The 26,651-nt window shown below is 45.6% G+C and overlaps 9 protein-coding genes across 9 annotated transcripts; 6 read left to right on the top strand and 3 right to left on the bottom strand.

The window, feature by feature from the left end:
* Positions 1-798: 798 nt before the first annotated feature.
* On the top strand, positions 799-2,554 carry BDV27DRAFT_90221 (Zn(II)2Cys6 transcription factor). Its single transcript, XM_032077908.1, has 3 exons — positions 799-874; positions 941-1,642; positions 1,725-2,554. The coding sequence occupies exons 1-3, from the start codon at positions 815-817 to the stop codon at positions 2,427-2,429; spliced, it is 1,467 nt and encodes a 488-aa protein (XP_031933275.1). The 5' UTR covers positions 799-814; the 3' UTR covers positions 2,430-2,554.
* Positions 2,555-2,960: 406 nt separating this feature from the next.
* On the bottom strand, positions 2,961-4,128 carry BDV27DRAFT_152350 (uncharacterized protein; the record flags this gene model as incomplete). The annotated part of the gene is made up of 4 exons (XM_032071549.1): positions 2,961-3,082; positions 3,213-3,657; positions 3,757-3,878; positions 3,945-4,128. The coding sequence occupies 4 exons, from the start codon at positions 4,126-4,128 to the stop codon at positions 2,961-2,963; spliced, it is 873 nt and encodes a 290-aa protein (XP_031933274.1).
* A 2,234-nt stretch (positions 4,129-6,362) lies between these two features.
* On the bottom strand, positions 6,363-7,336 carry BDV27DRAFT_90213 (glutathione S-transferase). Its single transcript, XM_032077906.1, has 3 exons — positions 6,834-7,336; positions 6,592-6,783; positions 6,363-6,540 (listed from the first exon to the last, which is right to left on the bottom strand). The coding sequence occupies exons 1-3, from the start codon at positions 7,170-7,172 to the stop codon at positions 6,448-6,450; spliced, it is 624 nt and encodes a 207-aa protein (XP_031933273.1). The 5' UTR covers positions 7,173-7,336; the 3' UTR covers positions 6,363-6,447.
* Positions 7,337-7,914: 578 nt separating this feature from the next.
* Positions 7,915-10,003, top strand: BDV27DRAFT_119783 (uncharacterized protein). The gene has a single exon (XM_032064947.1). It carries the CDS (start codon positions 8,017-8,019, stop codon positions 9,505-9,507), a length of 1,491 nt encoding a protein of 496 aa, XP_031933272.1. The 5' UTR covers positions 7,915-8,016; the 3' UTR covers positions 9,508-10,003.
* On the bottom strand, positions 9,580-11,409 carry BDV27DRAFT_170781 (uncharacterized protein; the record flags this gene model as incomplete). The annotated part of the gene is made up of 2 exons (XM_032075413.1): positions 9,580-10,866; positions 10,915-11,409. Coding segments are annotated over 2 exons (1,782 nt in total), but the record flags the coding sequence as incomplete, so codon positions are not given.
* Positions 11,410-12,815: 1,406 nt separating this feature from the next.
* On the top strand, positions 12,816-13,650 carry BDV27DRAFT_170779 (2-keto-4-pentenoate hydratase; the record flags this gene model as incomplete). Its single annotated transcript, XM_032075412.1, has 1 exon — positions 12,816-13,650. The coding sequence occupies exon 1, from the start codon at positions 12,868-12,870 to the stop codon at positions 13,648-13,650; it is 783 nt and encodes a 260-aa protein (XP_031933270.1). The 5' UTR covers positions 12,816-12,867.
* Positions 13,651-15,952: 2,302 nt separating this feature from the next.
* Positions 15,953-18,590, top strand: BDV27DRAFT_152345 (Zn(II)2Cys6 transcription factor; the record flags this gene model as incomplete). Its single annotated transcript, XM_032071548.1, has 9 exons — positions 15,953-16,005; positions 16,064-16,186; positions 16,240-16,367; positions 16,421-16,555; positions 16,625-17,169; positions 17,242-17,515; positions 17,581-17,756; positions 17,842-18,022; positions 18,082-18,590. The coding sequence occupies 9 exons, from the start codon at positions 15,953-15,955 to the stop codon at positions 18,588-18,590; spliced, it is 2,124 nt and encodes a 707-aa protein (XP_031933269.1).
* A 1,329-nt stretch (positions 18,591-19,919) lies between these two features.
* Positions 19,920-20,487, top strand: BDV27DRAFT_152344 (uncharacterized protein; the record flags this gene model as incomplete). Its single annotated transcript, XM_032071547.1, has 2 exons — positions 19,920-20,177; positions 20,242-20,487. The coding sequence occupies 2 exons, from the start codon at positions 19,920-19,922 to the stop codon at positions 20,485-20,487; spliced, it is 504 nt and encodes a 167-aa protein (XP_031933268.1).
* Positions 20,488-20,989: 502 nt separating this feature from the next.
* On the top strand, positions 20,990-22,922 carry BDV27DRAFT_170774 (uncharacterized protein; the record flags this gene model as incomplete). Its single annotated transcript, XM_032075411.1, has 5 exons — positions 20,990-21,065; positions 21,113-21,403; positions 21,454-22,247; positions 22,294-22,692; positions 22,746-22,922. The coding sequence occupies 5 exons, from the start codon at positions 20,990-20,992 to the stop codon at positions 22,920-22,922; spliced, it is 1,737 nt and encodes a 578-aa protein (XP_031933267.1).
* Positions 22,923-26,651: the final 3,729 nt, after the last annotated feature.

Raw genomic sequence — 26,651 nt, 5'->3', positions numbered from 1 at the left:
TCCTTTTTCATAGCTATAGATCTACTCAAAAAACGTGGTATCTCATAATATTTCATTATAGGGAGTAGTGTATACGGTATATCAGAGATATTAACGTTAGTCATCATTACATGTGTCAATAGTAGATAACATTATTTTCTCTTATTTATTTATCTTACTTATCTTAATCATTCAGCCCTTTTCTGTATCTTAGCATGAACTAGTACATTACGAAAGTTATTGCACAGCGAAGCAGGGAAGCAAATTGTAAGGCCATTCATTCCGCTGATGCGTTCTGATTGGTTAATGGAGATGGGTTTTTGCTCTGGCGAGAAATCAAGGATGACGTCACTTGTCACATTATCTTACATAAACAAACCAGGTAATGCTGCTAGAGGTCATGTGATTCCGCTGCGCACGTCCTGCCAGTACTTGAGCTGCCCTAGTAGAGACGTCAGGTATCTCTCAAGTACCCGACTCAATTAGCTTAGTTCGGTTTAAGTCCACCTTTTTAGAAATGCCCTCTTGCTTATATATAGGTCGGGTCTGGGCCGGATATGCCCATGTCCAGGTACCGGCAGTGTGGGTCGCAAAGGCAGAGGTAGTGTCAGCCTAGTTAGTTAGTATCCTGCAAGCTTCGTACTAACATCGCGTCTTGGGCCCCAAATAAGGGATAGTACCATGTAGGCTGCAACTAACGACTGAGGGAGCCACGTTACTGCGGCTGAACCTCGCCTCTATATTTACCCTCGGGTCTTGGCAGCTTTATAAGGTCGAAAGATTGAAGAATTCATATCGTAGAGACTTTATAAGCCAGAAGCTTGACCAGTCAGCCATGGTGGGTATACCAGGTCGATCTAAGGGATGTAAGACATGCAGACGCCGGAAGATTGGGGTATGTTAGATTAATGCCTTGGGACCAGAAGTCGACATAGGATATGATATGCTAAGCTTCGTATAGTGCGACCTGCAGGAACCGCAATGCGGCCAATGCAGCAAAAGTGGCCACCACTGCGAAGGCTTCAGGAAGGAAATTGCCTTCATCCACCGCACGCCTCAGGGGCTCCTTCGCAAAGGCCAAGAGATGTCCCCGGGGCCTGCTCCCTGGGAAGATCGGGCTCAATGCGGGGCGAGCTCGACGTTCATGACGCAAATGCCCCCACAGCTCAATAACGCTGCGATCTATCTCGATGGCATGTTCCATACATTCCTAGTCGCTTTTCTGCCCTCTTCATCTATTCTACCACCCACCCATCACTCCAACATCACCGCTCCCGCTGCACCATGGATGCGGATCGCCGTTACTCTCCCCAGGCGCGGCCCCCTCCTCTCCCTCGCCCTCCAGGCTCTTTGCATGACTAAAATCGCGCGAGTCCACGGCGACCAAGCATTACTGATGCAAGGCATGGCCGTACATGCGCAGGCTCTGCGAGCGTTGCAAAATGTGATCTACAACAAAACTACAGCGTTTGCGGACGAAACGCTGGCCGCGATACGGGTGTTAGGGACGTATGAGCTGCATGAAGGCACGATGGGTAGTGTGGTCGGCTGGACGAGTCATGAGAGAGGCGTGGACCAGTTGGTGCAGCTGAGAGGATTCAGCAGCAGCCAGTATGAGAGCGAGTTGGGCCAGGCCCTCTTTGCGGAAGCCAGGAGGAGCGCGGTGAGTGGGTTCATTTCTCTTTCTGTTCTCTCACTGTGTTGCCAAATATTGTACCGGCAGTTAATGCTGACGAGGGCTGTAGATGATCCGTGGCCTTCAATTCTATAAGGCCACTTTCTTTGGCGAAAAGCGCTGGTGCATCGAGCCCTGGGGGGCCAGACCAAAAGACTATATCCAGCAACTCTACGATATTGGACTGCTTCTGCCACCCATCCTGGAAGAGCTCCACACAATACAAGGCCTGCCCAAAGACCCACGCCGGGCGCAGATCTGGCAACGGTGCCAGCACCTTGACGACCGCTTCAACGCCTGGCATGCCCGCCTCCTAACCCTTTTCGGTACCATCCCATACTGGGAGGAGCCGGCCGAGCTGGGGGCCCGCTCCGCCGACATACTTCCAGGTCCCTTCATGACCTCGTTTGACTTCCTCCACATACACGTCGCCGACGGTCTGGGTTTTTTCTGGGCCCTGCGCCTCCTCTTGCACAACGTCATGCGAGGCCTCTCGGAGGCCCAGGGCGCTGCGACTGAAGAGCACGGTGCGGTCATTGCGGATTGTGCTTGCAATATCGCCAGGTCGGTCCTGTATTTCACGCAGCCGGAGATCGGGTATTTGGGCGTGCAGTGGTTGATTTTTCCGTTGAAGACGGCCTTGACGGCGTTTCGCCAGATGGGATGGGAGACTGAATGGCAGTGGAGTAGGGGGGTGCTAGTAGCCATGAAGAATAGGGGAATCAGTTATGGAGGAGATATTGTGGAGGCTCAGTGGGGGGAGCGGATTCAATGATGCGGATTGCACATCTACCATTGTATAGAAGTTGATATCGATTAACGTACGCTATATTTGTGAGGAGTTCTGACTTTCATGTATATTAATCTACTTTGATTAGATCGTGAGATGATTTCCTTGTCGACGGTAAGCTCAATAGTCTTACAATATCAAGAACATATTTTCCTAACAGCTTACGCACATCAGCATCACGGAATACCAAGTTAACTAACCCAGACCCAAAGTATCATTGGTCGCCTTAGCTCATCTGCTCGCCCCTACTCATTGTGTATCTTCTGTTCAATTAATATGCGAATCAAATACTTCATTTTGGAGGTAATAGTAATCATAATCATGTCGATTGCATCGTTCCTTTACTGATGCTGCTATCCTCTAAACTGTCATAGATGAGGATAAAAACATATAATTTACCTCTAATTATCCTGCCTTCAACAAGCTATTGCCTTCTTTTCCTTCATCATTGGCAGATATGAGGATGGACATCTTTCTTTTATATTTGCCATAATACATCTCTCGAAGACAGACGGTTTACACAGCCATTGTCATTCGGCACTCGGACCAGGTCCGTTTCTCTTCCCTCAACACAGACTTAACCCAGTAAGTAGTGATGACCGCCCAGACACCGGCCCAAATCCATGGAATCGTCCACCCTACCCAACGGAAGCAGAAAATGTCAGTTCACTCTCTCTTGATATTGAAATAGGAGATGAGCCTTGAACAGGGGCGGGAAAAACAATGTGAAAATGAAACCCCGGAAGAGGGGTTCATCATAAAACTCACCCAATCCAAAAGCAAAGGTCTGGACGCGAACCGAAGAAATCACAACGATCAATACAATGCCCATAATACATCCCCCCAATCCCCAGAACCAATTCAAAGCCTCAATTAGGCGTTGAAACCGCACGCTGGCCGCATATCGTTTCATCAGGGCTGCGCGATAAGGCATGTCTCTGCCCCCATCTACCGCAACGACATCCTCGATGATCACTAAGATGCCGGGACGAAAGGCTTCACCTGCGGGAAGGGAGGAGACCGGGAATGGTTGTCGTACGCCAAGCTTTGCCAGAATTCCGGTAATGACTAGGGTGAAGCCAACTTGGACGAGGAGAATAGACGGAGGCAAAGAATTCATCCGTACACTCGGAGGTTCTTCTGTCAGACCAATCACGATAATTATTGTGACGAGTACAAAGCCCAGAAGATAGTTCCAGTGGAAGAAGTCAAACTGTACATCATGTAACAAGCAATTGAATATTTGTGTTAGCAGATCTTTCGTCTAGTAAAAAGAAATTCAAAAATTGAAGAAAAGAAAGAGAAAGCATACGTTCCAACGACTTTCTGATTTAAGCGGTCGGCAATTCGATGTCGATTTAAACAGTCGCCATGTTCGCATACCCAGTGAAAATAAGGTCGACGCTCCTAGAATGGCGCTGGCTACACTGAGGGCTGATTTTTAGACACCTAATTGTCAGCGCATTTGATATAGGCAAGGAAAAGTTTGGAGACACAAACAGATCTTGATAGATAAATTCGCCCCCCAGTGTAAACTTGGATAGAGCACCAACGGTACGATACTGGACGTGAGCAATATGAAACCCCAGTTCAAGAATATTTGGAGTTTGTGTTCATGGAGATCAAGAGGCAAGGGAGGCGGGCCATCGATCCCTACTGGGTGATTCTTGTCCTGCGCAGTCATGTTGTATTCTTCACTCTGGTCCGAGTTCAACTCACTGTAAAGCATACTGAAAAGAAAAGGAGGTTGAAGTTCAGGAATGAGTGGGCATATGGGCTTGTTTTTATATGTGACTGATGCTGTACCTCCAACAGTCGGTATAGACTTTTACGTTAGTTTTAGCCATTGTGCTAATCTTGTAACTTCCAACACATGCTTCTTGCTGCTCTGTCATTACTCAGGGGCCACAAATTAAGCTCAAGCAACAACCTGTGCTCAGCCGCATTTGAACGCCAGCTGGGGTGGACCAGACATGGTCGAGATAGGGCAGATCTAGAGGGATGTGGGGATGTGCACGTCTGTGCAGCACTATGATTGGTGGGTGGTGCAGGCTGTGCTGACATAAACCATCCCAAAAAGGGCATCCAAGATGCGAGCGGCTTTTGGTCTCGAGCCGCAATGCTTGGTCTCCAACTATATCTATTAGACGAATTTCCTCCACACGCTTCAGCTGAGCATCAATCTGGCCCCATCGCTAGACGGAATCCAGGTCATCGGGCACATCTCTGCGACTAAATAGTAATAATAGCATCTCGCAACTTGGGTCCCGCATGGGGGGAACACGACTAGAGCTTTTCTCTCCTCTAATACATATCAAAGCATATTTCGGAATCTTCAATGGCCCCCACATAATAGGTCCCGCTAGTTACGATGGGGTAGACCATCCAAATATGTATCAGTTCCAGCTGGAGATGACTTGCTACAATTAGGGCTGTATCGGTCCACGAAGAATGTACACAGATCCAAGTTCATGAGAGCAGAAATCGCCCCTTGATGTCCCATGCATGTCTGATCTGGATTTTAAAACCTTGTTGATTCATCAAGTTGAATAATCACCGAGTAATGTGCAGATATTCCCGGGTGCTGTAGGGCTGACGGTTTATCGAACGGCCCCCACCGCTAAGGCTTCTAAGAAAGACATCCTTAGGTTCCTACATCTCAATTACTTAACTAGGTTAGTAGAACAATTATCTGCATAGTTAGTTATCTCTTATATTTTACGTAACTATTTTTCTACTCTAAACGACATTTTTCCTAAACTAGTCTATATAAATATTAGCACTGAATTAATTATATACCATACACTAGGCCATACGAGGCAAGGTTTAACATAATTAAGCAGGTAAGGCTTTACTCCGTACGCACGGAATGGTAGGCTGACAGCCAGGCTGTACGCAGATCGCTATCCATTGATCCATTACTGTGCTCTTTGGCCTATTCACTTTACACTGTTTACTCCCTTTCATGAAAAACTGACTTGTGGGGATTGAGCATTAGCACATCAAAGTATGCGGATTCATAACTTGGATAGGCAAAATAGTACGAGGGGTTGATGCATATGAAGGTCCTCTAATTCCGACAACGTACACGCTCCGACCATACAAGTCAAAAGTCAGCTTATTAGAAGACAATCCTACCACAGGCCTCAATTAATTGAGATATTCCTTCATAACTGGTGGACTGTCCACCCGAGAAAGGTAGAGACAGCGAAAAATGCCATTGTATTGGCCCAAAAAAAAAAAAAAAAAGAAAAAGAAAAAGAGAGATAGAGGTAGAAAACAGGGGCCCGGCGTTTTTATGACGAAAACTACACAAATAGATGCTCATATCAAGTTCGTTGTAGGCTTTAGAGGAGGGGAAACTGAGGCGCGTCTCAGGGCACATTGTATCCGGGGCCTCATGACTGCCTGGGATTGCTTGGAAGCGCAGGGAAAACGTGGTCCATCACAGAATGGGTTCTACCGGGAGCAACAAGGCAGCTTGGGATGACTTGGGGCGGGAAGACGTGGTCGTTCGCTTGATTTCAGACTTGACAACCTCAGCGTAGTCAATTCGCTAGCGATGCATGGGCTATTTTATTTAAATGGACTATTTGCATTGGTTACAGTGATTATCGAAATTGCCTTGACCAGTACACAGTGAAACTCCCTTTCCTGACCCTACTGTCCAAGAACTTAATGCAGATCATTAATTAGGTTGGTCAAACTAAGTTGAGGGCTCCTACGCAAGCCCTACGCATGTAACGTTATATACTATAGTATCACTCCTTCAGAAGGAATACGTTGAACGCTTTGAATGTGAGGTAGACGTTAATGGTCGTAGTACTAGCTAAGGGGTACATTATAGCGGACTGCGGCCTTATGATGCAGAGCCAATGAATAGTTTGCGCTAGGATCTGGACAATGGGGCCGAGAAAGAGAGTCTCAGTGCATACTTGTCAAGGCAATTTCGAGAATCACTGTATCTGAGCATGGATGCTTCTGAGCTCGGTGAAGCTAGATCCTAGCCCTGTCGTGTCTCCTTCACGTATGCCGCAATATTGGGACGCTGCTCGAAAGCTTCTCTGAACTTGAGCAGAGACTCTGGGAGAGATGGCTGGAAGGACAATATTAGCTTGGGATCATCTATAGCCGAATAGAGACATACTGGAAGTGTTCCTGTTCTCTCGTCGTTATCAATGGATTGGTAGACGGCAAAGTCGGCATAGGTAACTGAGTTGCCCAGCAGGTAAGGGCCAGAATGGTCCCTGTAGTACTGATCAAGAAGATTATAGTAATCGGGGGCGACCTCATTCTTGTACTTTTCTGACTTTTCCGTCAGATTCGCCACCCATTGAGACTGTCTAGTGGTTAGCTAGGAATAGGGATCTCCAATGGGTAAGTCCTGACCCTCCAGTCAATATAAATGTCCGACACCGCATCAACCAAGAATTTCTCTGCATTAGTTTCGCCATCGTAGCGACCCAAGTCCCGGGCAAAGAAACGCAAGATGGGAATGTGCTGGCTCAGAATCAAGTCCTGGTACTCCAATGACGGCAATTTGCGTGTCCTGGTGAGTCCCTGCTGCTGAAGCTTCTTACTGTTCTCAGACCAGGTCTCGTCGTATGGATAGCGAATCTCTTTGATGTCGATTCCCGCGTCCATGAGGAACAGCTTAACTACTTCTCCGCGGCCCAGGCGGCCAAGGTCGAAGTAGTGGTAGATGGGCACGGTTCTCGGGGCAGCCATTGCGATTAGCGAAATTATGAATGAGATTGAAAATGGAAATTGATTCCACGATCAAATTGGGGACCAAGGTGGTCTACTTATTGTTCTTGTCCATAATGCAAAAGCAGGATGACATCATCAAAGTGGGGATGTCGAGGCGAGTCAATCGATGCAAGCGATGCAAGCGATGCAAGCGAGGGACGCGAGCGAGACGAGCAGCGCGATCTAACCGCCCGAACCTTCTATCATTTTGCAAATCACGACATCGTACAAAAGTGGGTCGGAAGTTGTACTGGTGACTCTATACAAATATGTGATTGCTTCAGATAAAGACTGGCGACATCTGCCGCTCACAATCTACACCTATCGACTGCCGCCATGGCGACCACAGCGCTACACGGATGGCATCCAGGTGAGATCTCCATGCAGCAGAAGCTGGGATATGCCGACGCCGTGAAAGATGCCTGGCCGATGATCCGCAACCTCATGCCTGAGCAACACCGTATCTTCCATACCTCCAAGGTGCCCTTCATCCCCATAACAACTGTGGATGGAGACGGGCGTCCGTGGGCAGCGATTGTCGCGGGGTCAACAGGAGAGCCTGGCTTTATTCACAGCCCAGACTCGCAGAATCTCTCAATTCATGCTCGTCTATGGGATGGAGACCCACTGCTTGACATAGTCAAGGTGTGGGTTGATCCCAGCCCTGCCCTGTCCACAGTTTCCCAGCAATCCTTGACTGCTGGTCTGGGAATCGAGTTCTCCACCCGACGGCGCAACAAGTTCGCTGGGACTATTCAAAGCGTGGAGCGCCTATCTAACCTGGACTACAAGCTACATTTGAGGGTTAACCAAACAACAGGGTATGCACTGGAAGGACTCAGCCCTGGAAACTAAGGAGCGAACGCTAACAATGTTCAGGAACTGTCCCAAGTACATCAACGTTCGAAAGCTCATCCCTCAGCCACATACGTTTCCCAGGGTTTACTATCGACGCCAGCATCTGGGACCGCAGGGCCGACTTCCAGAAGAAGTAGTGGCGTTTATCCTCCAGGCTGATACGGTCTTTGTCGGGTCCATCTACAAATCATCGCCCTCGGATCTGCACATATTCCCTCCGCACACGGGGATGAATGCTCGCAGCGGCTTACCGGGGTTTATCCGAGTCAGTCCGACCGATGGCCGCACAGTCGTGGTGCCAGACTACTCAGGAAATCGATTTATGTCCACTTTGGGCAACATCGAGACTAGTGGGATGGTGGGATTGACGATCGTGTCCTTCACGACGGGCGACATTCTTTATTTGACGGGTACTGCTAAAAACCTAGTAGGCCCACTTGCACTTGAGGTCATGACAAGACATGCCGCCCTCACATCTGTGCATGTTACCGGGTTCGTCTTCGTCCGAGATGCTCTCCCAGTTCGACAGCAAGATGGTACCTCCGTTGAACGCAGTCCATATAGTCCAAAGATCAAATACCTAGAGGAAGAGACGGGTGCCCAGGGCAGGGAGAACAAAGAGCACAAAGCGAAGCTTCGAGAGGCAGTACACGTCTCTTCTGACCTTGCGGTGTTCAAGTTTCAAGTCATTTCCAAACCTGGCGCTGGAGAGCTGAGAGTTCGCCCCGGTCAAGCCATTGTGCTGGATTTTATGGACTGGATAGGACCGCCGCAGTACAAACACATGGATAGCTCTGCGCCGAGCTCAATCAATGATGATCGCGTCCGGACATGGACGGTTTCTAGTGCCCATGAAGAGCGGAATGCGACATGTTTCGAATTAACCATGCGAGAAATGAAAGGAGGCGCGGTGACCGGTGCTCTTTTCGATCATCTGAGGAGATACCGGTCCGCTCAGCTAGGTCAGCGTATTGTTTTTGACACTGCCGTTGTCGCCGACATCGTTGGCATCACGGGTGACTTTTTCATGGTCCGCGACAAACTCGATACGCTGTGGGTCGCCGGTGGCATCGGAATCACGCCATTCCTCGCTATACTGAGAGCACTGGCAGAGCGTGGATCTGCGGCTGAAGGCGACGTCATGCTGGTCCTTGCAACAAGAGAACCGAACATCATGCTCCATATGATGCGACCCTCTCTTGAGAGGATAGCATCAACCGTTCGGATCAACATTGCCATATTTACCCATGATTCAGAGTTTGATCCCGGTCATCTCAAGCCAAATCAGAAGATTTGCGTTCATAGAGGCCGTGTCGTCCCAGACTTTTGGAAGGATATTCCGCGCGGCAAAGACGTATTTATCTGCGGGCCTAGTGCTTTCGGGGACTCGGTGGTTGACGGGTTGCGAGCTGTCGGTGTCTCGCCAAGTCAAATTCATCGAGAAGGCTTTTATTGATGAACAATTTTTATGATGCCAATCATAATGTAAATTTAGCGTAGCGCATCTTCAGCAATCTTAAATCCATGGTTACCACTTACTACCAGCCACCCTATCACGGTCGACTAAAAGGCGACTTCCATTGATGTGATCATAGAGCGTCTGGGTAAGGTCAAACTCGGAGAATGTCAACCATTGTGCCCACTCCTTCACTAGAGGCTGATCCATGACCCATTCACTGAAGGGGACACCCGTCCCATCACACGTAGTTATGGCAGGTCTACCACTGTTGGCAGAGCTTGACCAACTGGCGATACACAAGGGGATATGAGATTCCTGTGAATCTATTTCGTCGCCAGGCCGCACTTGAGCGTAGTATGTGACGTAGCCCCGCCCATTCAAATTAGGGAAAATGACAGAAATGACACGCTGATGTGGTGCGGTGAAGTATTCCACATCAGGCTGTCTCGGCTCCCGGCCCACGCGTTTTTCGAGAGTAGACAGGACCTCGAGGCTTGAAGCAAAGGCCTTACTGTTACAGACCCCTTCTCGGCCGCTGCGGTCCAATTCAAATAATATCCATCGAAGCCAGGTTGGCCGCGGACAGGACTGCCCAGCTAGAAAGAGTATTGGTGAAAGCGCTACTCTCAGGGCCTCGCATCCGAATGGGAGATCATCGGAAGAGGATTGTGGTCTATCCAGGGCTGTCGTGACAAATCGCAACAGTTGATAAGTGAAATAATAGGCATCAAGCTCGAGATCGCTCTCGCCCCCATTGTAAATGCTTAGTGCCCATGAGAGCCTTGTTCGGTAAAAGACATAGAGGGCAAGGACGAGACAGAAATCCCTAGGTAGGTTGGCATGTGGCGGCGGGGGAATTGGAATGCTTGCCAAAGTTGCAAGGTCAAAGTTGACGGGCCCCGAGAGCGCCTCATCAACACCAAGCTTGTGGAATAGGATTCCATTAGTATTCTTCCACTCCTTGAGTTGCTTAATGAAGCCAACTATTTTCTCTTCTGGCATCAGCTTTCGATGAGCTGCTACGGGACACCAAATCAATGGCTTGATGTCGCCGTCCATGGAGCCGATATCGAGAAGTTGTTGTAGCAGATGTTTTGGTGAACAGTCTAGACTTTCGTGCAATGATGCCGAGGCAGCGCTAGGATTTATGCTTGGTCTATATAACGGTGATATCATTCGTATCACGTTGAGATCTGGTAAGGTCATCCGGCGGACGATATCCAGGTCGTGGAGACATAACTCAATGGGCGTCTTAAACTGCTCTGTTTCTCGAGTGCTTCTCGAGCACATAGCTTGAAAGTAGTGGTTGGCCATGTGAATGTGACGTATTGTCGCCGGGACGTTTCCATCAAAGCTCTAGCATTTCATTAGCTGCTGTTATTAATCATCTATGATGGGCCTCACCTCGGTATATGCAAAGAGGATCAGCACCGCTAAGAGAAGAGCCATCGAGATTTGTGTACTGGCCAAACTATCCGATACGCCTTTTAATGCATTTGAATACATCTGGATGGCAATGACTTTGGTGCCGAAGCCATGATCGTTGTCACTCTTGGTTTGTTGAGATAGTAGTAAAGTGGCTCTGTGCATGCATCCGAGTGCAACGACAGCATCGAAGACATACTCGACCCCCCACGCCTCCTGGCAAACGTAGTCTCGCCAGAAGGAGAGGCTCTCGGGTGGAAATAATATTGGCATAGTCCTGAACAGAAACTGGTGGAAAGCTAATACATCACGCGCTCGAGGATGCGGCAGCTGTGTTGAAGTGGGGTTATTTGGCAAAGCTATCAGCGGCAGACCGTCCAGTCGTACCTGGGGGCGTATCGTGGCATCCCCTGGAGAACCCGGGTCTGACGGCGAGGAAGTTGAAGTGGTGGAGGTCGAACTTTGCGTTGATCGCCGAACAGCCAAGCTCCGTTTCCCAGCATATCCCGCACATTCTACATTAGCGAATTCGCAGCGCTCGCACGTCGGTTTTCTCTCGTCGCATTTGACCCGCCGTGTCCGACATGTCAGGCAGCCTGTGCGGGATCGGCGTTTGATGTCATTCATGGCGAGTGTTAGGGAGAAGCAAAACACATTGCCGTCTTTATCTATAGTGTACGCGACGTGTAGATCTCTCGAAAGAGTTTTGAGCGTCGAGCAACTCCAGTTGGAGCCATACAGAAGCTGCAGGAAAACGATGTCCGTGATTAAATCGCGGGATTACTCAGCCTCGAATCGGGTCGATCACGGGTTTTGGCCGCGGCCCAGAATTCAACCATCAAACATGCTTCCAAAAGGGCGTCAAAATCCAAAACATTCAGCTGAGCAGGACGGGAGAATCATATTTGCTATTTCTGCTTTAAAAAAGCAAGAAATTACTAATATCAGGAAACAGCACAGATTTTTACTGTCTCTTGCTCATCACTGCAGCTCCGACTGGAAGATACCGTCTTCTAGTTCCTGACGGCCATCTCGAATCCTCTGTCATTTCATCTGCAATGGACGGACTGTAAGTGGATTCAACCGAGAACACCTATGTATCGTCTTAGCTAGCACCCCATTTTTAGTCGTGGGTAACTAAACATTAGCCACCGTGAGTCGAATCACCTGAGGGATATCTAAGACTATCGGCTCACTCGGTACTGGCGTATTCTAGTCGTCGTTGAATCGCAACCCCTGTCCCGCAGATAACTAAAGCTTCGCGGAGCTGTGCGGGATACACTTCACGGCTGTGGGGGAAAGGAACACATAGTAAAGATACCATAGGAACACAACACTTTCCCGGGAACCCTTGCCTTTTCTGCAATGGATTTGGTCAGGAGGAGGTTCTTTACCGTATCCGCGGAACGTAGACTCTTCCCCGTTCCCCATCCAACCCGAGGAATCCGATGAGAGCTCTAGCCCCAACCCCAATTTTCAGAATTGAAGATCCGCTTTCTGTCAGCACAACAGGAATAGAAGCATTCTAGCCATGTGGCACTATCCCGAAATTGCCGTACATCCAGTTCAAAGGTTTGGGAGAGAGTGGGGGCTTAACATATCGTTCTGGATATCGGGTGAGGAATCCGAGATAGGCTCGGGGAACGGCTGCCGGCTATCAACTAGCGCGGCATCTTGACATCTACTCTTGTCCAGTTCAAACAAGATGCCTGGTACTTCATTGAGCGACTTCGGAATACCCTTGCGAGTTATGTAGTATAAGAGACAAACAGCGCGACGAGGATTCGTGCTTTAATCCCCAAGCATTCTTAAGATTACTTGTTATTGCATGCGCCTGCGGTCTTCGAAGATCTTTAATATCTATACCTCTAATCCATTACGTTGTTCACTTGCTATTCAGCCTATACCCTCTGAGAACTTTGAAACGGAACCATGCAAGCGAGTGAACTACGCGAAGTCTCCCTTGCCTTGCGCACTGCGCGCAGCAATCAAACCCCAATCGACACCCCTACGAAAACATGGCCCGCACTTGACGCTGAGGGTGGTTTCGAAGTTCAGCGAATCACCGCGGAGGAATCGATCAAGAACGGCGACCGATTGGTCGGATATAAACTAGGAAACATCGCCAAGGTAATGCAGGATGCGTTCGGGCTTGATCATCCAGACTACGGGTTCCTTCTGGCCAGTACATTTGTCTATGAAGGGACAACACTCAACCTGAAACAGTACATCAAACCATTCGTGGAGTTGGAACCAGCCTTCGTTCTCAGTGGCCCTCTCCGTGGGCCAAACTGCACTGTTGCCGATGTTATAAATGCAATTGATTATGCTATCCCCGCTATTGAAATTATTGATTCCCGTGTGAAGAACTGGGCAATCGACCTCCCCGATACCCTGGCTGATAACGGTTCAACGGGCTCTGTGATTCTGGGTGGTACTCCACGGAAACTTACTGAGTTGACCCTGCGCGACACCCGAGGCACATTGCGTTTTAATGATAAGGAAGTTATGTCGGGCAACACCGCGAACATTCTTGGAAACCCACTTTCTGCTACCGCATGGTTGGTCAATCGACTGGCTGCCTATGATATCGAGTTCAAACCAGGCCAAGTGATTCTGCCTGGCAGTTGCTTACAAGCCGTCCCTATGGAGGAAGCTGGTCACTGGACATGCACGTTTGAGGGCTGGGGCACAGTCGAATTTGATGTTGTATGATTTATAGAAATGCCTGTTTTTCTATTGACAATTGAGATGGCCAGTCAGACCAGGTTCACGATATATTGGATAGACTACAGACACAATGAAATTACTTCCAGTACCAGCAGAACCATGCCTTGATACCAAACACGTACTAGGACGTAGAAAGGATAGCTAGGATATACATAATACATGGCCCTATTCTTGCCATTTAACTTTTTCGGTATTACATGAGCTCCATGAGGTAGTCTCTGCTGTATGGAAGTTAATAGAACAATTTTAGTCCGAAAATACAATAGATTCATACACAAAGACTGATAGAAGAGCTCGCCAAGCTGAAAGGCCTTTAAGCAGAACAGTAGTGCCTCGCAGTACCTACTATGGCAAGGCAACCATAAGTTGTACACACACCTACTCCATTCATCCTTATGAATTGCTGATCGCGGGAACAACCTTGAGTTTAGATGGGAAACTTCACTTATGGGGCTACCGCAGCAGCTGTGCGCTAGGAGATCGTCAATGACCTTTAACTACGGTAGCGTTCCCTTGACGCTGCTTGGTATGCAGTTGACTATATTTAGCGCGACAGTGAATGACATCCACGGTCCATCTTATTCGCCGGACGAACGATACGATTCATGGAACGTCCAAAGGTACCGAATACTCAACATGGTTGTCCAATACTGGGGCTTCTCGATTATCCTTCCTTGTAAATGCCGAAAGTAACATTTATTATGGAACAAGGGAATATTACATCGTCAGGAAGGTTTGGGAGACATGCTTCTCAGTTGATGTAAGAAAGGGGTTCTGAGAGACGAAAATGTTACCCCCGCGTGAAACTGCTTATCTACCTTATACTAGAAGTGGCTACATTAATATATGTTGGACGGTATCTACGGGCATATATAGAGAAAGCAGTGATGGTTTGAACTGCCGTTCTCCATAATTGTACTGTACGACCCTCTAAATAAGTGGTGCATATTAATGTCTTCTAGAACGTGCTGTAATGTGCCTAATCTAATAGTCACTTGGTCCAAGGATTTAACGAAAAAGACGAGTATTACTTGCGAGCCCTAAAACCTACTAAGTAACGCACTGGCAATCATAGCTCCTCGCCTCACTACTTGATTGCCTTACACAATTAATATACTAGTGATTCTTTAACTTTTATCTAGTATTATATTAATGACTGGTGAGGACGTCATAAGCAAAAAAAAAAAAAATAAATAAATAAATAAATAAATAAATAAATAAAACTAACATGTCTTTAGGATATGTGTTCCAGGCACCACCTTGGCACCATGTGGTGTTTCGGTCAAGTGGGATTAACGGAATATATATTTATGATCTTGATAATTCCTATGCTTCCTTTCATATATTCTAAGAGCTTAGATGGTATAACACTATGTAACTTGCAATTAGGAGAGATTAGGTTGACTTGTGTAGGATGTCCGACTGAGCCGAAACCTACAATTTTCATGCGAAATATTTACTCGAGTACGCATGACCAGGCTCAATCTGCATGAATTATGGGTGGCCACCTAACGATAGGGTAAAGAGACACGAGAGGCATCCAGTCGTCTCCACATATGCGGAATTTAGAACCTAATAAGGCATAGAGCAACAAGACGGCGATTATCCGAGTTTATATTCCACTTACTTTTCTGGGTATGTGGATCCCCGTCGGGAATCCTCTCGCTTGTCTCGTTTCTCAACTCCCCGCATCTGACTTTTTGCTCAAGCTCCACGTCATATGCCGACCCAAGGAACCGATGTTAATATCATTGGCTCACAAACTGCTATGACCAGGGCCCAGCAAAGGGGAGGCAAAATATGGGGAATGGGAAAGTCAAAAGGAAATGAAAAGAGGGGGGACAAGGGATTCTAGATATAAGCAAATAATAAGCAAAATTAAGAATAACCATATAATGCTACCTCAAAATGTAGCATCCTTAATATGGCAAGTGTAATCTCCTAGTCCATAAGATCTGCAGCCGTTCTTTCTGTGTATAGCAAGAATAACCCCAACAGGAACGTTCTGTGGAAGAACTCACTTGTTTCCATTAGGGTTAGGGCTGAAGATAGTCAATCCTCCATGCTCATCCTAATGAGTCTCCACAAGAAGAGACTCTGGGCGGTTCCAGCCGTTTGAAGTAGCCAATGAGGAAAGAGATGAAACTTGGCTCTAAGTATGCGGGGGGCATTGCATACGAGGTCAATGCGAACGCGCCTCCCCTCTCTGTTATCAACTCGTATCCGATCCCTGTGGCGATCTCCGACCTCAAACCTCACTGATAGGCATCACTTTTCTCGGTCGGATATGGCGACGCAGGTCCCAATCGAACCCCGCAAGCTAAGGCGAACAGCGAACGCGTAAATAACCTTCATGTGCTTCATCTTATCTTTAATCTAACGTGCTTGGCATCTGCAGATGTATTGCTTGCCGTCAGAGCAAAATTAAGTGCTCCGGCAAAGAACCGTGCGCCAACTGCCAACGTCGGGCTGTGAAATGCCGATTTGTGGAAGGAAGCAACAAGATTACAGTGACGGAAAGGTTCGTCGATAACAACTTCGAAGTTATGTCGCGCATCAGCAAAATAACCACAGTCATGTTGGTTCCAGTTACCTCCAACAACTGCGACGCCAGGCGAAAGAGCATCAGAGTCCAACGGGGACCAAACGGTCCGCTGATACAGCTTTTGAGCCCGTAGTTGACGCCGATAATGTGTCTCAAGGTGGGCTTCGCTACTGTTTTTTGCGTTGAGTTTCTGGGGCTAAAGGGGCATAGAGCCGGTTTACCCTCAACCGGAGGAACCATCTTTACCTCCGAAAACGATTGACCATGCACGTAGCATCTGGACAAGCCCGTTCACATTACCCTCGAGAACCATTAAGAATACGTATAAGAACAAACGGAACTGGAGTAGGTTTCTTGTTCTCCGTGGGAGCTATGTCGATACCGAGATATAATCACTAACATACATACGTACAGTTTGGCTAGCTCCTACATCAGTGTGGTCGTTCACCGCACGGCTTAGTGTGATGTTGTCCGAGAAACTACAGCTTGCCTCTCCCTATACGACCCCGAGCCAGCTTGACAAAGACATATATCCACTACAGTGGAAGCAGGCGACAGCTGAAGGCCCTCCTGATATTAGTGGTTTGCCTTCAATCGATCATGCGCTTTATCTATTTAACACGGTTAAGTTCCACCTTGGCGTGAAATATCGCTTCTTTGATGAAGATAATTTCTTGGCACATATACACGAATTTTATGAAGGGAATGCCGCTGAGAAGGCTAATGAATCTCGCCTTTGGTTCGTCCAGTTCTTACTTGTTCTGGCATTTGGGAACGCTTTTCTCTTGCAGTCCAGGAATGTCAAAGACCCGCCCGGCTCCAAGTTTTTCGTACGAGCAATGGCACTTATGCCAGACCACGCATCTCTCTGGAAGGACAGTTTGTTGGCAAGTGAGACGCTGGCGTTAGCTGGACTCTACTTATATTGCATTGATCATCGAGAATCGGCGCATGTATATGTGAGTAGCGCCCTCTAGTACACTCATACGGCCCCGCTCCAACTGTGTCATTGACAACCGATTTCTGCACAGGTCGGCCAAGCGATACGGATAGCTCAGTTAGAAGGCTTGCATACCGAACTTCCCGAAGAAGAACTAGGTGCAGCGACGGTCACTCGGTGTCGCAACCTCTGGTGGACCTTGTATATCATGGATCGCCATCTCTCCTCATCCTTAGGGCTACCAATGACGACGCAGGATAGCGATATAACTACATTGATCGACCCACCCAGCACATGTTCGCAACGAGATGTTACTCTAAGTCTACAAGTCAGATTGTCACATCTATTATCTTCAATATTGACCTGTAAGACTATCTGGACATTCGTCAAATTTCCTTCGAGGCAGGGTACTGATTGAAATGGACAATAGCCATATACAAGAACGAGAAAACACAACTGGGAACGTTCTTGGAATCGACCAGATCTATTTTGCACACGATGGCCGGCCACGCGCAAGAGATTGAGAGCATCATTCACATGCAGGTTCAAAGTTCGGTAGATACAATGCCCAAAGGCACACGGCATATCACCTTGCTATATCACCAGGTCAGTGCATAATAACCATCCAACCGTATTACCCAGTATTCATTCTTCGCGTTGTTTTCTTGGCTGACTGGACTATCCTGCAAAGTGTGTTATTGTTGCAACACGACCTCTCCTCCTCTCGGTGCTCAAGGAAAGACTAGACAAGCTCGATCATGGAGAGGAAGATTGGCAAAACTTTCTAGCTCCTACAAAGAGTTTAATTTCAACAGGGATCAAATCAGCTGCAAAGACACTCCAAATACTTACAGATGAAGACAGCCTCCTCGGTACAGTGTCTCGATTCGCTTTCGGAAACAAATCATGGAGTCAACTAATCATGACATAGAGGTCTTCCTTCCTTTCGATCTGGAATTCACCTACGCGGCCGCAATCCATCTAGCGATGGCAAACACACTGTTTCCGCACGTAGCTGAAGGTCAAACATACAGTGAGGAGGTACATGCGATTCTTGACGAGATGATCTACAAAGGAAACAAGTTGGCCGCTGTTCGGAAGGGCGAGCTCGCACATCTAGAAACACTGTTCAAAGAGCTGGCGACACGGATCGAGCGGCGTGGGCTGCAGACTTTAACATTATCCAGTCCAACGGAGAATGGGCAGCCCATGTCCTGCAGCGGAGAATACCAAGTAGGAGGGTCAACGGTACAGACTGAGTCAATCGACCTTCCTCTGGTTGAAGACCCAAGCGTTTCGCCTGATGTTCTTCATCACACGGCGAGCGACATAGAGTTCCTTGACAACATTGGGATCTCATCGTATGAGTTTCTCACCATCGTCAACCAAATTGGCAATTCGGAAAACTATAGCCTATTGGACCCTGCACAAGCGTGGTGACCTCGGTGAAGCAGAAAGCATATCTTTAGTGCAAAAGAAATGGCTCCGTTCTACCTTTCCCTCACGAAGACATGATGACACATGGTGTTAGTATTTCCTCAGTGTGCCCTTCAATTCCCATACAGCTGCAAATATTGTTTTCCTGTTAGCTAAAGTAGAGAGAACACTAAATCCATATCTAATAAACTGAGGACCTAGACTCTCAAGACAAAAAAAATTTTTTGAATCTATTAGCTGATTATATACTTCTAATAATACTAATCCAAAGTACTAGTCTATAAACGGAGGGCCATAAAAATATGAAACAATCACGGATTTGTAATATAATATTGGTGGTTGGTACAGAGTGAGATATTGCAATGCTAAGAAAACTTAATATCTAAGTCTTTGTATACACTAGCACATCCCCTGAATTCATTGGCCTACAGGCGCTGTTATACGCAAAAGCTAGGCGCTCATTCCCCCTTTAGTATGTTGTCGGTCTCACTTGTAGCCTGCGGTGATGCGAGATTGGGATTCGATTGGCTGGTGGTTTATCTATTAAGGAGGTTACGGAGTCGGGGCGACTGGGATGATGATTGGATAAACTTATAGCCCTCGTTGTCCAAGTGTCAACTATCCGAATAGCCAATATAAATGGCTTATCCGGAAGTGTGCTGCATTCTTGAGGATCTGTATACGAAGTTATTACAGAATTTGCTCTTTGTTTCTCACAATACGTCGCAAATTTTATAAAACAGTACTAAAGAACGTTAGGGTCGCGATCAATCATGCCGCTATCCCAGAAGTGTAACTTCCCGCAGTAAGCCCGGTATCTAAATCCCTCGTAACAACTGTAGTGGGTGTAGTGACCGAGATACTGATCAAGACGGTCAACCTAGCAAGAATCAGAAGGTTTCTCTTATGCCATCTATCAACTAGCAATAGTGTCAGAATACCTTCATCGCAGAAACCGAGTCGAGATAGCTACTTCTGATTGGGCCCTCTCCGTTACCCTATCTTAGTTTGACCCTCGATACAACTAGTAATCCAAATCAAGAAGGAGCAAGGCCAAAGCATACATGTAGCTTTGATGCTGTCATGTCATTTTTTAAGTGGATCGCCTAGGTAGTTGGTAAGCCAAAAAGATGGGACAGGTCAACATTCGGGTATATAAATATGAAGATTAGCCCTTTTATTGATGTCCTACCACCCATCGATTTCCTACAACATCTTGGTTGAAGTAATATAGCAGTTTTATCTTGCGTCCTCTTATTGTTTAACAATATCTTCATCAGCCCAGCAGCGTATCGCAATGTCTTCCAGCCTAGAATTGCAACATGCCCTCTCATGGACGATCTGATTACCACCGCACAGCTAAGGGGGGCCTACGCACGAGCTAGCAGACCAGAACTTCGAGAGACAGCAACCAGACCTCTGTTTGAAGAGCTTTTTATTGAGCACTTCAGATGCCCTTCACTCTCGATTTTCAGTGAACAACAACTGGATGACAGCCGACAGGCTGTTGACATAACAGTTGGATACTATGATGATCTACCTCAACCGAATCTGGTATTTGTCCTTTTGGCTGAGACGAAGCGCCACAAGGTGGGAATCTCGGGGGGAGCTTGAGTCGCAGCTATAAGAATACGGCGACAGATACCTCAGCCAGGACTTTGGAGGTCTAGCTATTTCTCAAACGGTATATGGAGCAACCGCGTATGGGACCAAGATTCGATTTTTCCAGTTCTCTAGGGAAAGTGGTGTCTTCGAGGACAGGACCTTTTCGGGTGGCTTACATGTTCCCAAGGAGGAGGCCTATTGGGACCTGAAAACAGATGGCAAGAAGATCATTCCCGTTATGAAAGAGATCTGGGAATTCCGGAAACGACTTGGTCCGGTCAACACTGCTGCTTGAAAGTAGGCAAGCACTTGGAAGGTATACCTCTGAACATTCAACATGGTCATGTGGTTGATATACTAGTCCTTTTCAAGACAAGATGGACGACAAGGAACGCCTGTGTTCGGGAAATATGAACAACCATAAATAGGGTGTGATGTTTTTGGGATTGGTTAGTATCTATTCAACATAGTTGATTTCTAAATTTGATTTAATTATCAATACAACTTTCCTTAACGCATTTCTGTTTGATGCCATAGTATTTCTTTCAGAAATTAGCCTGTAATATATATTGGTCGTGTACGGATGAATCAGGGCTCTGTGGTTTCTAAACTAGACCTAGATATGCAAAACATGGAAGGACATTTCAATTGCGTCTGTACAATATCTTGGCAAAGACATCCTTGGCATGGCGATCGTGTAACGTCAGAGTAGGGATAAATAATGCTCTCGCCCCAACAAACCCATCAACCCCGAGCCAATACACCCTGTTGGAATTTTTTGACCTTTGCGATCTCTAATGGAATCTTCGCGTCAATGTATGATTTGTTCAGGTGGGATATGCCGGGCGAGCTGGACAAGTGATTTCAATACAGGTATATTTTCCTACCTGGTACGCTTAGCGTTATCTAAAATGTAAAAGTCCTAGTAAGTGGCAACTGTGTCGACGTTGGCTTTCTTCATTTCAATAAAAATGCTTCCCTACAAGAATTGAGAAGCCTCACAATGCAGGGCCAGCGAACACAACTCCGACTTAACCCATCTCCTCATTTCACCTCTGCGGAAGCCTTCCTCCTCCATGAATCATGTTATCACCTTTTGCGTGAGTTTTCTGGGGCTGCGATTTCGCCCTATCAAGCATTCAAGCTCTGCCAGGCAGTTCAGCCTGACCGAGAAAGGAACTTTGGATATGATTTGAAGATAAACTCTTCTAGTAAGCTCTCCTGGTTAGTGGCGACCAGATATAACTAAAAGCATTTCTAGTTTGTCCAGATCCATGTGTATATATAAGGCCTCAGAAATACCTTCTCCAATCAGAAGAAACAGAACTGCTCTTGCAACCAGGCATAGCCAGATGTCGCGGACCATCCCTACTGAGGTTGCCGTCAGAGATCCTGACAATCGTTTTGGAATATCTGTCCCCTTCAGATCTGGTTCGGTTTTTTCGTACCAGCAAAGAGGCTTTGTCCCAAGCTAACTTATTTTGTCGCACAAATCCGTTTCATTTCTACCGTTGTAGCACGAACACCACCGGTACTGAAGAAGACAAGAGGATCTTAATGATCGCCTTCTCGACTTGGGATCGACTCTGTGAATTGGATAGAAGGTGGGAAATTGTAAAAAGGGTAGCTGGAAGCGCAAAATTGATACCCCTGCTGGATGGAAAACGCTTACCTGTACCGACATTCGATCCACGGGCGCCTCTCCAGGCAGTAAGCCATCGGTTCGGTCTATGTCAAGATTTCTTGGATATTCCGGATCACGCTGAGGTTATTGAAGTAAGTAGTATCGCACTGGAAGGCAAACGTTACGTTTGTGGTATCGGTTTCGTTTCTGGGGATTCAAGAGTCTTCTGTGGGAACAGGACTGAGCACATTCGTATGATCGATGTTTCTAGTCCGACAATTGACACAATTGAGCTTGCCGTGGACGCTCTGGGAGTTAGGAGTATAAAATATGGCAGTTTACCGTGGTTATTTGGTGATCCCTCTTTAATATGCTGTTGGCGAGGGCTCAGCCTACGACAGAATCATCAGAAGATTCGGGTTGTTCGTGATGTGAGTACAATATCTTTCATCTATGGAGATTGCTCACAGATATTAGGCACTCAAACTCCGAGACCTTAGCTGGTATCAGGAGACTACTCCTTCGTTCCAAGAGACTATTTTGATGAAAAATAGACCTTTTTCCCTCCCTAGCCACGGGCTCATTGCTGAGGAGCATTACGTGCAACGACGCCCTGAACGAGAAAGAGGATTAGTGAGGAGATTTGGTAAATTCCCTGTCGAAGCAATGTGGTTCGAGCGAGATCTCCGAGCTATCCAAATATACGGTACCGGCGGCCTTAACGGCATAATCGGAATATCCGTACAGGTATTGTCCGATACTTATCGCGCCGGTGCTTGCCATCTTGTTCCAGCATCCATTACATTAAATGCACCCCATGAAATACTAGCTGAAATCGATGTGCGGACATCTGAACCTTACCCTCTCGCAGTAACAGTAAGTATTAAGTCATTGTTAGCCGTTGGGATCTTACTCTTACTCTTGTAAAGTTTAGGACCAACCATAACCGCGAACTATCCTCCGAAGCGAATGGGCTTCTAGGGCTTGGAGTTAGTCACAGTATAAAAACCCTCCGACCACCTCCAGGGTATCGGATCACGGGGTTATACTTCCGATTAGAAGGATTGACCCTCGATTCACTTGGGTTAATTTTGGGTTCGGCATAAGATGCAATTAGCGCGTTGTGTTTACGTGATACTATGAGCCGGTCTTCGAACAAACTGATCAAGATTGGTGAAAATCCCCTTCTGAATTACTGCAAAGAACTGTATTATGCCGTTGAATTAACTGCGACGGGAAATGATATAATTTTACTTTGTTTCGACTGCTTCCATGGGCTTTCTCTTTAGGATATCTTAGCCATGTCAAGTAATTAGCTAAAAATGTTGATAAAATTCATAAAGGGACTTATGTTCTGCAGTCTTTCAAAAATATACACACTCATGTAGAAATAATCCTCAATATCCACGTGAAAGCATAAGATGCAGTGATTTCGCCGTTTGCTTAGCTTTCCTGTCTATAAAGACAAAACTCTGTGGAATGGATATCTGATGATCGCGTATAACCCGGTATGATTTTATCCCACTCTGATATTTGGCAATTTCTTAAAAGAATTTGAATATTGCCTAGCACCATAAGAGTTGCATGTAGCGCTATTATACCCATTGAAAGTATATCAATACGGCGTCGTGGCAAACATTTAACTAGCTGGATAACAAAAACACAGTCTTAACTATTGAAAAATGGGGTAGAAGAACACAATTGTGGATATATGTTGGGGAGGGAAAGAAAAATGTCCTTGAAGTAGCTGAAGGTGGGAGTTTAGGTGGGCTGTATATATACATAGGAGCCAATTAAAGGAAGGAGCCAATCAAAGGATCGCATAGAAACTACTTTATACCCTGCTTCTGAATATTCATAATAAATCAACCGCTACCTTTGAGAGTTGTTGAATTATATGCAGAGCCCCAAACCCATCCAGTACTTTACCGCAAACTTTTGGAGAAATTAGAAATAAGACTAGGCAACAGTTTTCGGTGGATTAACTAATTATAAGCCTTGATTTGTATACTTTAAATATTACAAACAGTCTTAACTTTTGGTGACATTTGAGGTAATCACCAGCCTCTTTGAAGTTCCGCGGCCAATAAACTTTACACTAGTGACTGCACCACGGGCTTAACCCTACGGTGCTTAACTACCCTGTGTATATAAAGGACATAGCGACTCTTATCTTTAATAGGAAGTTGGTAACTCTCTATCTCTTATAGTATACCGCTACTTGTAATCTTATCTGATAATATATCTAAACTCGGAGACAGAGTTTTCTCTGTCCAGTATAGCTCCACGATACTCGGTTAGATTCTGTAGATTATAGTAAGATATAATAGATCTCAAGAAGTTAAGTAGTCTCGCTAGTTGAGCTATCTATAAAGTATAGTATATAACTAAGAAAGAGAGACCCTGTCGATTAAACAATTTAATAAAAATAATAGAATTTACTATATCTAAGAGTCCTAAAAAAATAGCTGAATAATAATAATAACTTCTGTAACAGCTAGATCTTTTACAGCTACTCGAGTAAATAAAAAGAGCTATTAGTAATAAAATAGTCTAAGTAATTTTTAAAATATTATAGATATTAGTAGAAGAGTAAATAAAATTTATAGAATAATAAGTATAAAACCTGTAATATAGTAGACAGTAATATTTACTACTTAATAGACAGTAGAAAAAAAAGCTTAATAGATTATAAATAAACTTATATAATATATAGTAATATAGGCTATACTATCTATAGCTTTATAAACTTCTCTATTAATAAATATCTCTAGTAGTACCACTTTAGCTATAACAATAGACGAGACTATATTAATAGATAAAGTAGTAGCAGGGAGATAGATAGGATCTCTAGAGACGACCTAAGAGATCTTGGGCTAGTGGAGGAGCCAGAGAGTAGAGAAGGATAATAGGAGGGATATCTAACAGACAGTGAATACCGAGGAGGGTACAGCCCAAATACTCTGGCGCAGATAGGCGGATCAGGCGAGGATAAGGACCAGAACGAATATACAAAGGACAGTAGGAGCTTATAGAGCTCCTAGGAATAAATTAGGGGTAGTGGTCTAGACCACTGCCCAGACACATGTGTCTGTCATGGCCAACTGGCTCCATATGGACGTTAAACTTGATTAAATAATAATAATAATAATATAATAAGTCTCTGCTCTACTTCTAAAATAATTACTGTAGTTAAGCATAGTGAGCGACTACGCAGAGTTATTTAAAGTAATCATAAATAGGTTACAATTATTGAAACAGTCAATTCAAAAGGTATATAGATACTGCCAGTTATTATACTTAAAGCAAGCTATCAATAAACTGCCTGGTTCCAAGAACCTAAGCTTACTAAAGACTGGTAGATTACAACCAGTAAGAATAGCTGGATAACAGATTAAATAGGTCTTCACTAGTTAAGAGATATATTTAAACCCTACTCTAAGCACTATATAACCGGTACTAAACAACTACTTATTCTTGATAGCTATAGCAGCCATTTAACTGCTAATTTCAATAACTTCTGCAAGCAGAATACTATTATCTGTCTCTGTATACCTACGAATGCTTCACAGCTTCTTCAACCGCTTGATATTGGTTTTTTTAGCCCACTTAAACTTGTATATGGAAAGCTCCTTGAACATATAGTTACCGGCAATAATTATATTGATAAAGAAGATTTTCTATCTCTATATCTAGATATACGCGCTAAAGTATTTACTTCAGAAAAGATCTACAGTAGTTTTACAGGAGCAGAACTTAAGCTATTTAATCAAGAGCGTGTTCTTTACAAGCTGAACTTTTAACTATATACACCAATACCACCACTAGCTGAAGGCTTAATTTTCTTTGCTTTTCAAACTTCTCAGAATACCCGTCAGCTAGACCGGAAGATCCGCAGTCTATAGAATAGTCTTAATACAAAGCAGAAGCTTTCTAGCAGTCCAATTACTTATATTTAACATCTTGAAAAAGCTGCGCAAATAACTATACGTACCAATCTTCTCTTACAATAAGAAATCAAGGCTGTACAAGCTGAAAATAAGTGTAAATATAAGAAAAAAGCTAGGAAATATACTATAATAGGGAATAATAGCCTTTTAATAGTACAGGAAGGAGAAAATTGTATTCAGTAGCTTAATACGCAGTTTATTAAGCAGCCTGAGCAACCTACACCTGTACCTCGACGACGGGCTTCTCAACACTGCAGCGGCTGTGGGGTCATTAGACATACTATTCGAAATTGCCCTAATTAATAGCTATTTTTTTATATTTTTAATAATTCAAATTTAATGGCGTTTGTTGTTGAAAAGCTTCAAATACTGGTAGATAGTTTGACAACCTGCCGGCTCGGCCGTGGATTACGTTATATATCGAGGTTTACATAATTCTAAGCTAAGCCTAACATAATAGAAGACCCAATCATATATCAAGCGGTGAATTGACTGTGGAGCCCTTCCTACAGTGAAAAATGCGAGAGCATCTCGTCACAAGTGAGGGACATCCTCCACGTTATTAGTGCGCTAGCGGGTCTTCAAGATTGGAACATTTGGCGATCCTACAGTATAGAAACACATGATTGATAGAGCGTAGACGGTTTCGATTAGATGTGTAGGACTTGTGAAGAATATTGCTTGGTGGTCTGCAAAACAAAGGATGTACTGTTTAAAGCTGAGAAAAAGAGGGGAAGAAGAGAGTCCGAAGATGTTGCTGAGCATCGGCACCCCTCTTCTCAAATCCGCAAGATCTACGCTCGGATATGGTATCCAATTAGGGCAGAGTTCGGATCCCCATAAAGGGCTAGCTCGGCCCCAACAAGATCGGACTGACCACAAATA

The sequence above is a fragment of the Aspergillus caelatus genome, assembly GCF_009193585.1.
Source record: "Aspergillus caelatus strain CBS 763.97 unplaced genomic scaffold BDV27scaffold_5, whole genome shotgun sequence".
In the NCBI taxonomy this organism is placed as follows: Eukaryota; Fungi; Ascomycota; class Eurotiomycetes; order Eurotiales; family Aspergillaceae; genus Aspergillus; species Aspergillus caelatus.
Note: the sequence above shows the minus strand (reverse complement) of the source record. Positions and strands in the feature narration are given on the sequence as shown.

What these genes read in the sequence shown, in the direction of transcription:
- BDV27DRAFT_90221 (XM_032077908.1), top strand. Translation starts at nt 815, where the DNA reads ATGGTGGGTATACCAGGTCGATCTAAGGGATGTAAGACATGCAGACGC. An exon ending in GCAGACGCCGGAAGATTGGG is followed by an intron (nt 875 to 940) that starts GTATGTTAGATT and finishes AGCTTCGTATAG; the next exon opens with TGCGACCTGCAGGAACCGCA. An exon ending in CGGAAGCCAGGAGGAGCGCG is followed by an intron (nt 1,643 to 1,724) that starts GTGAGTGGGTTC and finishes CGAGGGCTGTAG; the next exon opens with ATGATCCGTGGCCTTCAATT.
- BDV27DRAFT_90213 (XM_032077906.1), bottom strand. Translation starts at nt 7,172, where the DNA reads ATGGCTGCCCCGAGAACCGTGCCCATCTACCACTACTTCGACCTTGGC. An exon ending in ACATTTATATTGACTGGAGG is followed by an intron (nt 6,784 to 6,833) that starts GTCAGGACTTAC and finishes ACCACTAGACAG; the next exon opens with TCTCAATGGGTGGCGAATCT. An exon ending in AGAGAACAGGAACACTTCCA is followed by an intron (nt 6,541 to 6,591) that starts GTATGTCTCTAT and finishes TTGTCCTTCCAG; the next exon opens with CCATCTCTCCCAGAGTCTCT.
- BDV27DRAFT_119783 (XM_032064947.1), top strand. Translation starts at nt 8,017, where the DNA reads ATGCACTGGAAGGACTCAGCCCTGGAAACTAAGGAGCGAACGCTAACA.